Source organism: Muntiacus reevesi, chromosome 2, assembly GCF_963930625.1.
Source record: "Muntiacus reevesi chromosome 2, mMunRee1.1, whole genome shotgun sequence".
NCBI classification, from domain to species: Eukaryota; Metazoa; Chordata; class Mammalia; order Artiodactyla; family Cervidae; genus Muntiacus; species Muntiacus reevesi.
This window is the reverse complement of record NC_089250.1, coordinates 277,053,036-277,064,938: the sequence shown is the minus strand read 5'-3', so window position 1 is coordinate 277,064,938 and position 11,903 is coordinate 277,053,036. Positions and strand designations below refer to the sequence as shown.

General features: G+C 56.6%; 1 protein-coding gene and 1 pseudogene across 1 annotated transcript; one reads left to right on the top strand and one right to left on the bottom strand.

The window, feature by feature from the left end:
- Positions 1 to 16: 16 nt before the first annotated feature.
- Positions 17 to 6,455, bottom strand: LOC136158952 (modulator of macroautophagy TMEM150B-like). Its single transcript, XM_065920804.1, has 6 exons — positions 6,388 to 6,455; positions 4,907 to 4,966; positions 4,769 to 4,836; positions 4,469 to 4,596; positions 2,159 to 2,333; positions 17 to 643 (listed from the first exon to the last, which is right to left on the bottom strand). The coding sequence occupies exons 1-6, from the start codon at positions 6,453 to 6,455 to the stop codon at positions 444 to 446; spliced, it is 699 nt and encodes a 232-aa protein (XP_065776876.1). The 3' UTR covers positions 17 to 443.
- Positions 6,456 to 7,843: 1,388 nt separating this feature from the next.
- On the top strand, positions 7,844 to 9,571 carry LOC136161749 (elongation factor 1-alpha 1 pseudogene; annotated as a pseudogene).
- The last annotated feature ends 2,332 nt before the right edge of the window (positions 9,572 to 11,903 follow it).

The window sequence follows — 11,903 nt, the reverse complement described above, 5'->3', positions numbered from 1 at the left end:
CTGCGGGTGGGGGAGCCGTTTCTATTTTATTTATTGATTAATTTATTATTTTATTTATTGATCAGTCTGTCTGCGGGGTGGGGTGGGGGAGGGACAGGGGCTGGTTCGGGTGGCTTAGCAGATCCGGACGGACAGGGCCGTCCGTCCTTGTGTGCCCAACTCCCCCTTCCTGGGCCCGCCCTGCCCCCCCAGTCCTCTCCCTCTCCCCCCACGACCTTCTGTACGGATTTGCTCTCCGGAAGGAATTCTGATTTCGCGTGATCCTGCCTGCGTCCGTGTCTCTGATTCCGCCGGCGGCAGCAACAACAAAAAATTAACAATAATAATAATAATAAATATCCTTGATCAGGGATGGCTGGCTGGCCTTGGCCTCTCGCTTCCTGGGTGGCCCCGACTGCGGGGCGGAACCAGACGGCAGGGACCCGAGGTGTGAGGACGGCTGTTCAGAGCTGCAGGTGCAGGGAGGTGGGGGAGTCCGGCGGGGGCCGGAGGCTGCCAGAGCCCGGCTGGAGACGCAGGGTGCAGCCGTCCAGGCGCGAGAAGTCCACGGCGAGGAGGCCGAAGAGGATGAACAGCAGCATGGCGACGACCCACTCGCAGATGGCCGAGACGGAGCGCATGGACCAGGAGTGCAGGACGACCACTGGGGCCAGGGTCAAGGGCGCACGGCCGCAGGGAGGAGCGGGAGCTGGCGGGGCGCCCAGGGGCCCGACAGGCGGGCCCGCCCCGACACGCCCACCCCGCCCCAGCCGGAGCAGCCCCGCTAGCCGCCCAGCCTGCCCGCTCCGCGGCAACTCCTCCCAGACGCTCTCAGAGGGGCCCTCCTCGTCCCGCTCTGTCTCAGTCGCTTCCCAAACATTTCCCGTCGCACGTTCCTCCTGTTTGCGGCAGCACTCCCACCGTCTCAAAAATCCTCCCACCTCCAACACCGCAGGGTGTCCTAAAGCTACTCTCTAAAGAATTCGCCTGCAATGCTGGAGACCTGGGTTCAATCCCTGGGTAGGGAAGATCCCCTGGAGGAGGGAATACCACCACTCCGGTATTATTGCCTGGAGAATCCCCATGGACGGAGGAGCCTGGCGGGCTACAGTCCCTGGGGCCACAGAGTCGTGTCGGCTCAGCCGTGTGGACTGAGCAACTAACACTAAAGTTGCCCTCGCTCCGCCCCCAGCCTGAGGCTGTGCTGGCAACTGTCTCCCCAACCCGTGGCTCACAAGCCCCTCCTGCTCAGTCGCAAGCAAAGGCTCACCTTCTTCCTAAACCCTCTTCCTCTTTCCGGGAGTCCCTACCTCCATGACTACCCCATCCACTCCGGTGCCCCAGCCCCCTCCCATCTCCGCCCCCTGGCCAGCTGGTCACTCCAAGTCTTGTCTGTCTTGCTCATCTCTTTCTGGTCTGGCGTCTCTGCAGCCCAGCCTTATCCCTTCTCCAGCTCTGCAGTCCCAGCTGTTTATAAAATGTTTCTGTGACCACTGGCCAACACACACCCCCAGCTCCGGCCTGGCAGAGACGCCCCTCATTTTCTGGGACCACCGCCCGCCTCACTGAAGTGCTCCTCCTCTCGGCCAACCCAGCTCCGACTCACCTCTCCTAGATCAGACTAGACATCGTTTCATTTGTGCAAGGATTTTTAGACAGTGAGGAAGGCCAGTACCATCCCCTAGCTCCACTGATCCTCAGACAAAATGTGAGCCCCCAGACACAAGTGCTGACCCCAGCCCTGACCTTGTATCTCCCCTGCTCACAAGCTTTCTGGGGCTTCCTGTTGCCCTCAGGCAGAAGCCCAAGCCTGTAACCCCTCACTTTTCCGCAGGAGAGCCTGACCTCTGGCCCTGCCAGCAGCCTTTTCGCCTCCCCTGGGCAGCTTTCCTCCCCCCTCACCCCCACCCCGCAACCACGTGCTTGAAGAGGCAGCCCCCCCACCCGGCACCAACCTCCCAACACAGACCAAGGCACCAAGAAGTTAGGAAAGAAGAGGTGGCCCCCCATCCCCCACCCCCAGCTAGTACACTGAGGTGGTGGGATTCCAACCCGGGACTCACTGACAATCCTCTGTAACGCTGGACGGAGACCGAGGCTGAGGAAGGAAGGGGCACCCAGGACGGCGCAGAGCAGACCCACCCCATCGGAGAGCCACCCCCACTCCAGGGAAGGATACTGGCCGCCTCGAGGACGAAGCAGGCGCTGCAGAGCACCAGGCGGAGTGGCCCGATCCAGGGAGCCCCAGGCTGGGGCAGGTTCTTCATGCGCCAGGAGAGGAAGAGCTGCAGCCAGAAGTATATGATCCCCACGAAGAAGGCCAGGAAGGCGCCTGTCAGGTGCATGTTCTTCTCCTGGAAGGAGGAGGGTGCAGAGTTGAGGGGCGGACGTGCGGAGAGCCAGGGGCCAGGCTCACCACCACGGGCTGTGCGGGAGACTGCCTGCCACACCCGGCGACAGGCGTGTTGATTCGGTGCACTGGCTGGTTATTGTCCGCTCCACCCACGAGGGCCCCCATTTAAAGCTGCTGTTTCCTGCTGGCACCGCTGTCCCTAAAACAGTGCCTCGCACATGGTGCATGCTAAGTGGCTTCTGTCCCGGGTAACTCTTTTCGGTCCCATGAACTGTAACTCACCAGGTTCCTCTGTCCATGGGATTCTTCAGGCAAGAATACAGGAGTGGGTTGCCATGCCCTCCTCCAGGGGATCTTCCCAACCCAGGGATCCAAGCCCCCATCTCTTGTGCCTCCTGCATTGGCAAGTGAGATCTTTACCTCTAGTGCCACCTGGGAGGCATAATAGAGCCTCGCAAATATTAGGAGAATAAATACTTCATTCTCTGCCTTGGTGGGAGAGAGCAGATTATTGCCACTGCCTCTGCTGCTGCTAAGTCGCTTCAGTCATGTCCGACTCTGTGCGACCCCATAGACGGCAGCCCACCAGGCTCCCCCGTCCCTGGGATTCTCCAGGCAAGAAGGGGGTAAAAATTAGCTCCTGGAGGCTGAAGGAAAAAAAAAAGGAACAACTTAAATATTGCAATGGTTTGTGCCTTACTGATATCATTTGTATTATATTTAAAATTTTTAATATGAAATATTTCATGGGTAACCCACCCCACTGTTCTTGCCTGGAGAGTCCCAGGGACGGGCGAGCCTGGTGGGCTGCCGTCTATGGGGTCACACAGAGTCGGACACGACTGAAGCGACTTAGCAGCAGCAGCAGCATTTCATGGGTGAAGGGATGATTAGGAGAAAATGTCTAAAAGAGGCTCCTGGAGAATTCCCCGGTGGTTCATTGGTTAGGACTCAGCACTTCAGGGCTGCCCTGGTGGCTTAGACGGTAAAGAATCTGCCTGCAATGCAGGAGACCTGGGTTTCATCCCTGGGTGGGGAAGATCCCCTGGAGAAGGGAACGTCTACCCACTCCAGTATTCTTGCCTGGAGAATCCCACGGACAGAGGAGCTTGGTGGGGTACAGTCCGTGGGGTCGCACAGAGTCTGACAGGACCCAGAAACTAACAGTTTCACTTTCACTTTTTTCAGTGCTTCGCTCTCAGAGGACACAGGTTCAGTCCCTGGTGGGGAACTAAGATCCTGCATGCCAAGTGGAGTAGCCAAAAAAGAAAACAACGAAAGCTTCTGAGTGGAGAGCAATCATGATTACAGAAAAAGAAAGCTTAAGGAACATGGGAATACATCAGTGAGTGAGTGAGTTGCTATGCAAATATGATGTGGAATTTTTACCAAGTTGTAGGCAGCCTCTTGTCTAAACATTGTGAAGCTCCCCTGGCCCTTTGGTAGGAGACGTTTGGCGTCAGAGGTAATCACAATAGAAAAATAAAAAGATAAATCAGAAAGATTTCTCCTATCACTCATCCATTTACTTATTCTACCAATACCTACTGAGCTTCGTGGTTAAGAATGTGGGCTCTAAGAATCAAGGAATCTGGGTTCATCTCTGACCACCAAGAACCTGGTAACAGAGAAATATCTGCGGCATTTGCCCAAAAAGAACCTCCCGGGAGTTCTTGCGGAGATGGGTTAAAATAACCCAGCACGATGTAAAGCTAGTGCCTCCCGCAGAGTGAGCACCCATCCACAGGCCGGTCCAGCGGTCAGGACTCCGCGGTGTCACCCCCAAGGGTCTGGGTTCTATTGGCCTGGGAACTAGTATCCTCCGCTAAGCCGAGCGGTGGCGGCCAAAAAAAAAAAAAATAGAAAGCCGAGATATTTCATCATTAGACGGAGGGGTACGGCAGTGAATTACCCCAGACTCCTAGGGGGTCCACGGAATGATTACAAAGAGCCTCCTGCGCGATCTCTACTCAGAGAGCGGAACTCATCACTGCATCCACGGCCCAAGAGCCACAGAGAAATACAAGTCCCAGGAGGCCGTGCGGGGAGCAGCCCTTCTCGACGAGGACTCTGCGCCCCGCAGCATGCTGGGAGTTGTAGTCCCACACTCCGGCGGGCTGGTCTACCCCGTCTCACCTGGAAATTGCCCACTATGGAGGTGCCCAAGGCACAGAGCAGCCCCGTCCACAGGATCACCTGGTTAGGCCACTTTCGGACGCCCCAGTCCCGAAGCTGGTAGTAACGCAGAATGCAGATCCAGGCGGCTGGGAGGAGAGGGAAGTGGGTGGGAGACGGGAGCCCCAGACTTGGGGGTAGGGCGTGGGTCCAGGGGGGGGAGCCCAACTCCAGGATCTGGTGGGGCGGAGGAGGCAGGGACCCCGACGGTCCTGGCTGGGCGGGGCTAGCACCTCATGAAGGCATGCGCAGAGCGTTTACCCAAAGCGGCTCCGAAGTTGAGCACCTGGCTGAAGATGCAGCTCTGGGGAGGCGCGTTTCCACACACACTGGGGGAAGAGAAAGGCTCACCTCCTTGCTCCCTCCCGACCCCGGCCTCCCCGCCGGCGCCGCGACTACCTGATGTACGGGAATCCTTCGGTGAGGTTCACGGCCTTGTTAACCACAGCCAGCGAGAACCTGGGGGCGGGACGCCAAGGTGAAAGGAGGACTTGCCACGACCCTTTTCCTTCTTTTTCCAGCACAAACCCGGGCTCCTCGCTCCCTCTCTCTCAGGCCCAGGAGACCAATGCCCAGCCCCTCCTCCAGACCCGGGGGTCCAGACGGAACCCCAGACCCTCCTGCCTCAGACCCGGGGGTCCAGGCCCCCAACCCCTCCTACCTCAGACCCGGGGGTCCAGGCCCCCAGTCCCCGCTCCCTCAGACTCAGGGGTGCAGACCCCCAGCACCTCCAACCCGGGGGTCCAGGCCCCCAACCCCTCTTTCCTCAGACCTGGGGGTCCAGGCCCCCAGTCCCCGCTCCCTCAGACTCAGAGGTGCAGACCCCCAGCACCTCCAACCCGGGGGTCCAGACCCCCAGGCCCTCCTCCAGCCCTTCCCCCAGGCCCCCAGCCCCTCCTCCAGCCCTTCCTCCAGGCCCCGAGCCCATCCTCCAGACCCTGGTCCAGCCCCGGGGGTCCAGGCCCTCGGCCCCTCCTCCAGACCCTGGTCCAGACCCGGGGTTCCAGACCCCCAGCCCCTCCTCCAGACCCTGGTCCAGACCCGGGGGTCCAGGCCCCCAGCCCCTCCTCCAGACCCTGGTCCAGCCCCGGGGGTCCAGGCCCTTGGCCCCTCCTCCAGACCCTGGTCCAGACCCGGGGTTCCAGACCCCCAGCCCTTCCTCCAGACCCTGGTCCAGACCCGGGGGTCCAGGCCCTCGGCCCCTCCTCCCTCAGACCCGGGGGTCCAGGCCCCCAGCCCCTCCTCCAGACCCTGGTCCAGCCCCGGGGGTCCAGGCCCTTGGCCCCTCCTCCAGACCCTGGTCCAGACCCGGGGTTCCAGACCCCCAGCCCCTCCTCCAGACCCTGGTCCAGACCCGGGGGTCCAGGCCCTCGGCCCCTCCTCCCTCAGACCCGGGGGTCCAGACCCCCAGCCCCTCCTCCAGCCCTTCCTCCAGACCCCCAGCCCCTCCTCCAGACCCTGGTCCAGACCTGGAGGTCCAGGCCCTCGGCCCCTCCTCCCTCAGACCTGGGGTCCTGGCCCCCAGCCCTTCTTGGCTCAGACGCAGGCATGTCTCCTGCCTCTAACACTCACGCGGTCCATTCCCTGGTGGTACAGTGGGCGGGAATCTGCCTGTCCATGCAGGGGACGCAGGTTCCATCTCTGGTCCCAGCAGATCCCACAGGCTGCCGGGGACAAAACCCGCGTGTGCGCCACGACTCCTGAGCCTGCTGCAGCTACTGAAGCCCAAGCGCCTAGCGCCGGCGCTCTGCAGTCAGAGCAGCCACCACAAAGAAGAGTCGCCCGGCTGACCGCAGCTAGAGAAAGCCTGCGGACAGCAGCGAAGACCCAGCACAGCCTAACATACGTAAATAAATGGAAGAACACAGACACTAACTCACACGGTCCAGATGCCAGCAATAGCCCCGAAGGCCAGGCAGATGGGCAGCAGAGACAAGTATCCCCACATGCCGGGGTCTGCAGGGGAGGAGAGGGGAAGGGACTGAGGTCAGCGCTGCCTCTGCGTCTCTGTCCCAGGTGAGGAACCGGCCCTGAGGGTTCAGGTGTGTCGTATTCTGGGACCGTCTTTGAGGCCCTTTTTGGCTCCCAGGCATAAATAGTGGCCAAGTGTTCAGGGTGATAGCACCAGCTCTCTGCTTGGGGCACTTTCGCTTTTTTTTTTTTTGCAGTCCTTTATCCTGATGTCCCAGTGTCTCTTGGCTGTCCTGCCCCCACCCAGCTCCCAAGTCTCTCCAGCCCCTCCCCCAGTGCCAACCTCTGTCCGCCTGCCTCCACCTCCCCCCACACCCCTCTGCCAGATGCTCACCGGTCCAGGCTCTCTCAGGCTCTCTCGGTCCTGGGGCCGCATGAGAGTTTGGGGAAGAAGGCTGAGCGGTGGGGGCAGGACTGTCCGCTCCCCAGCAGAGCCAAAGTCCATGATCGAACGCCAGCAGAACACTGTCAGGTCAAGAGGGTGACCTCCGCTGTCCCGGGACTTCACCCTCAAACTAACTGCGCTTTCGGTCTCAGTTCGGACCGTGGCTTAGCTCCCAGGGCCCTCCAGCTCCCTTCCTCCAGCTTTCTAGCTTCAGCTTTCAGGCTCCCAGGCGGGGAGACCTCCCCAAGAACCAGAAATCTGAGCCTCCGGCTCTGTCCATCCTTCCTCCCTGGGGGGCCCAGAAGTCCGGACCTCCAGCCTCTTCCAGAGCACGCGCCATTGTTTCCCGCCCCTGCGGTCTAGCCTCCCCGCTGTTCCCTCCTTGGGGCCGAGAACCCAGGTCTGCGGGTGCCCGCTCTGCCGGGTGCCGTTTCTGTGTGGCCGCAGCGGGGCCAGGCCCGGACCTGGTGCCAGGGAGTGAGTGGGGAGGGTGATCCTTCGGAGAACGTCCCCGTCAGGAGACCCTCCCTCTCCAAAAACCACTGCTTCCTCTGACCATTTTCTTTTCTCTCCCACAGAACAGCTCTCGGCTTCCTGGCTTCCTCCCTTCTCACCACTCAGGTGCCTGGGCCCCGGCCCCCCTCCTGCGTCCCCAGGACCCGAGGGTCCAGGCCCCAGAAGTGCCAGCCACCCGCTCCCTCAGCTCCCACCTCTTTTGATATTTTTATAATTGAAATAAAATTCACATAAGATTAACCATTTTGCTTTATTTTATTGTGCTTTATTTAAGTTGTACTTTATTTGACTTTGATTGCATTATGGTTTGCGGCACGTCCTGGCTTGTTGGATCTTGGTTCCCCGACCAGGGATGGAACCTGGGGCCCGCGGCAGTGAGAGCACCCGGTCCTACCCGCTGGAGGGCCAGGGAATTCCCTAACCGTTTTAAGTTATACAGTTCAGCTTTTTCGCAATGGGTTTGCCGCCAGGACACAGGTGTCGTGAAAACCACCATTAAACCTAAGCCCAAATGGAAAGGAGAAGACCCACATCAACATCGTTGTCACTGGGCACGTAGATTCAGGGAAGTCTACCCCGACTGGCCATCTGATCTACAAATGTGGTGGGATCGACAAGAGAACAATTGAGAAGTTCGAGAAGGAGGCTGCCGAGATGGGAAAGGGCTCCTTCAAATATGCCTGGGTCTTAGACAAACTGAAAGCTGAACGTGAGCGTGGTATCACCATTGATATCTCCCTGTGGAAATTTGAGACCAGCAAGTACTATGTTACCATCATTGATGCCCCAGGACACAGAGACTTCATAAAAAACATGATTGCAGGCACATCCCAGGCTGACTGTGCTGTCCTGATTGTTGCTGCTGGTGTTGGTGAATTTGAAGCCGGTATCTCCAAGAACGGGCAGACCCGTGAGCATGCCATTCTGGCTTACACTCTGGGTGTGAAACAACTAATTGTTGGAGTTAACAAAATGGATTCCACTGAGCCACCCTATAGCCAGAAGAGATACGAGGAAATTGTTAAGGAAGTCAGCAGCTACATTAAGAAAATTGGCTACAACCCCGACACAGTAGCATTTGTGCCAATTTCTGGCTGGAATGGTGACAACATGCTGGAGCCAAGTGCTAACATGCCATGGTTCAAGGGATGGAAAGTCACCCGTAAGGACGGCAATGCCAGTGGAACCACCCTGCTTGAAGCTCTGGATTGCATCCTGCCACCAACTCGCCCAACTGACAAACCCTTGCGTTTGCCTCTCCAGGATGTCTACAAAATTGGTGGTATTGGACTGCCCTGTGGGTCGTGTGGAGACTGGTGTTCTCAAACCTGGCATGGTGCTCACCTTTGCTCCAGTCACTGTAACAACTGAAGTGAAGTCTGTAGAAATGCACCATGAAGCATTGAGTGAAGCCCTTCCAGGGGACAACGTGGGCTTCAATGTCAAGAACGTGTCTGTCAAAGATGTCCGTCGTGGCAATGTGGCTGGTGACAGCAAAAATGATCCACCCATGGAAGCTGCTGGCTTCACAGCTCAGGTGATTATTTTGAACCATCCAGGCCAAATCAGTGCTGGATATGCACCTGTGCTGGATTGTCACACAGCTCACATCACTTGCAAGTTTGCTGAGCTGAAGGAGAAGATTGATCGTTGTTCTGGGAAAAAGCTGGAAGATGGCCCTAAATTCTTGAAATCTGGTGACGCTGCTATTGTTGGTATGGTTCCTGGAAAGCCCGTGTGTGTCGGGAACTTCTCTGATTATCCTCCCCTGGGCTGTTTTGCTGTGCGTGACATGAGACAGACAGTCGCTGTGGGTGTCATCAAGGCAGTGGACAAGAAGGCAGCTGGAGCTGGCAAGGTCACCAAGTCTGCTCAGAAAGCTCAGAAGGCTAAATGAATATTATCCCCAACACCCGCCACCCCAGTCTTACTCAGTGGTGAAAGAACTGTCTCAGAACTGTTTGTCTCAATTGGCCATTTAAGTTTGATAGTAAAAGACTAGTTAATGATAACAATGCATCGTAAAACCTTCAGAAGGAAAGGAGAAAGTTTTTGTGGACCATATGTTTTGTGTGTGGCATTTTAAGTTCTTAGTTTTTAAAATCAGTACTTTTTAATGAAAACAACTTCACCAAAAATCTGTCACAGAATTTGAGACCCATTAAAAAAAAGTTTAATGAGAAAAATAAATAAATAAATAAATTATACAGTTCAGGGACATTTAGCTCATTCACAGTGTTTTGAAACCAGTACCGATAGCTCATTCTAGAACTTTTTCACTACCCCAGGAGGAAGCCCCTTACCAGTTAAGCTAACACCCCCAATTCCCTCCTCCCCACACCTCAACCCCGTGGCCACATCCAAACTGCTTCCTGTCTCTATAGATTTGGCACGTCTGGACATTTCATATAAATGGTGTGTGCCTTTTCGTGTCTGGCTTCTCTCACTGTCCGTGATGTTTCTGAGGTTCATCCATGTTCCCAGGTGGGTAAAGAACCCGCCTGCCAGTGCAGGAGACCTCAGAAACATGGGTTCGATCCCTGCGTGGGGAAGACCAGGGTTCTTGCCTGGATAATCCCACGGACAGAGGAGCCTGCCGGGCTACCGTCCATGGGGTCACAGAGAGTCGGACACGACTAAAGTGATTTAGCATGACAGCATGTTGTAGCACAGGTCAATGCTTCGTGCCTTTCCGTGGCTAAAGAATATTTCATCAACGCCCCCCATCACGGGGACTTCTGAAGCCCGCTTCTCTCGTCCCTTGCACTTCAGGAGGGTTTTCAGCTCTCAGATTCCTTGAGAGCAAAGACGAGAGAGCAGAGAAACAGACAGACAGGGATCACGGGTATTCCTTGAAGGCGGAGGCCCAGTGACCAATGAAGAACGAGATTTCTCGGGACTTCCCTGGTGATCCAGTGGTGAGGACTCTGCGCTTCCACTGCTGGGGGCACGGGTTGGAGCCCTGGTCCGGGAGCTAAGATCCCACAGGGTGCAGGGTGCAGTAAAAAAAAAAAAAAGGCAGAACTCGAGATGTTACAGTAGTGCAGAGCAGGGCAGGGTGGGCCCAGAGGGGAAGTGGGTAACCAGCAATGGTGGCCAGTGCCTGTCTGGCTGTGGGGAGGTTTAGGACAATCTCACAAGGCGTGCTGAGAGGAGGCAGGCGAGCTACAGGAAGGCTTTCTCAGCAGGGCCCAGGTGGTTCCTGAAACCTGGCCCCTGAGGGTTGAGTGCTTCTGTCTTTTGACCAAAATAGAAACGGCTAACCTGCGAGTTTCCATTGTATCTGGGGTCATGCTGAGTCCTGTGGCCCGTGAGACCGCCTCACAGGGAGTTCTCAGGATCTGATACCAGCATATCAGTAATTTTGCAAAAGGGATTTGGGCAGCCCAACAGATATCTCCTTAGAAGGTTGCTGCTAGTCACAAGGCACGGATACCTTAGTTAATGACTTCAGTGCTTTTCGAAGCAGAAGAAGATGCAAGAATTTGGACTGGTAACATTTTTTTCCTGAAAATATCTGAAGGCCTGTTCTTCCAGTTTTCCCAGAGTGCAGAGCGCCTCATCCAAGGGTGTTAAAGGTTAGCGACTCCAGTTAAAGGTGGGTTAGAGGTTAGTGACTCTGGTGGCTAACCCCTCCATGCGTCTAGACTCAGGTGGAGAGCGACATTCCTTAGGGGGCAGTCTGCTGGGCTCCAGAGTGTGGGACCCACTAGGAGAAATGAGCCAGGACCCTAAGTTGTTAGTCATCATTAAGGGCTTGGGTGTTATCCTGAGAGTACTGGGGAGCCAAGGAAGGTTCCTGAGCAGGGAAGAGAGAGGAGCTGACACTGGTGGTGTGTAGCCATGAAAGAGACGTAATACGTGTTAACTCATCTTATGTGTCAGGCCCTGCCCTGTGTTAACTGGGCTCCCCTGCTGCTCCCGTGCTCCACGGGGGTCAACTCACTAACTCTCACGACAGCCTGAGTTGTCAGTGCTGGAGTTATTCACCAGATCCCCTAATCCTCATGAAAGTAGAATTCCTGGTTTCTTGACTCACTTCTACATCACACACACACACACACACACACACACACACACACACACACACATGCACACAGCCCAGCGATCTTGAGGATGAAGCACCTGGAATAATTCCACGCTTCACATCTCTAAGCGATACCCCAGAAGATCCAGAACGTTCAACTCCGCAAGCAGCTCCGTGAGATTGCTTTCGAATTCCACCTCTGCCAGTTAAGAGCTGGGTGCCCGTAGAGAGCACTGCGACGTTTGTACCAGTAAACCACAAGCATAGTGGCTTAAGGCAACACAGATTTGCTAGCTTCTGGCTCTAGAGGTCAGAAGTCGGGAACGAGTCTTTGTCCCCGTAGGCTGAAATCAAGGGGCGGGCAGGGCTGCGTTCCTTCTGGAGGACCCGTTTCCTCGTCTTTCCCAGCTTCTGGTGGTGCCCACATTCCTTGGCTCGCGGTGCCTACCTCCCTCTGTGGTTATGTTGGGCTCACCCTAAAAATCCAGAACAACCTC

Coding starts and splice junctions, on each gene's coding strand:
- LOC136158952 (XM_065920804.1), bottom strand. CDS start 6,455: ATGTGGGGATACTTGTCTCTGCTGCCCATCTGCCTGGCCTTCGGGGCT. Junction 4,837..4,906: donor GAAGGATTCCCGTACATCAG/GTAGTCGCGGCG, acceptor CTCTTCCCCCAG/TGTGTGTGGAAACGCGCCTC. Junction 4,597..4,768: donor CAACTTCGGAGCCGCTTTGG/GTAAACGCTCTG, acceptor CTCTCCTCCCAG/CCGCCTGGATCTGCATTCTG.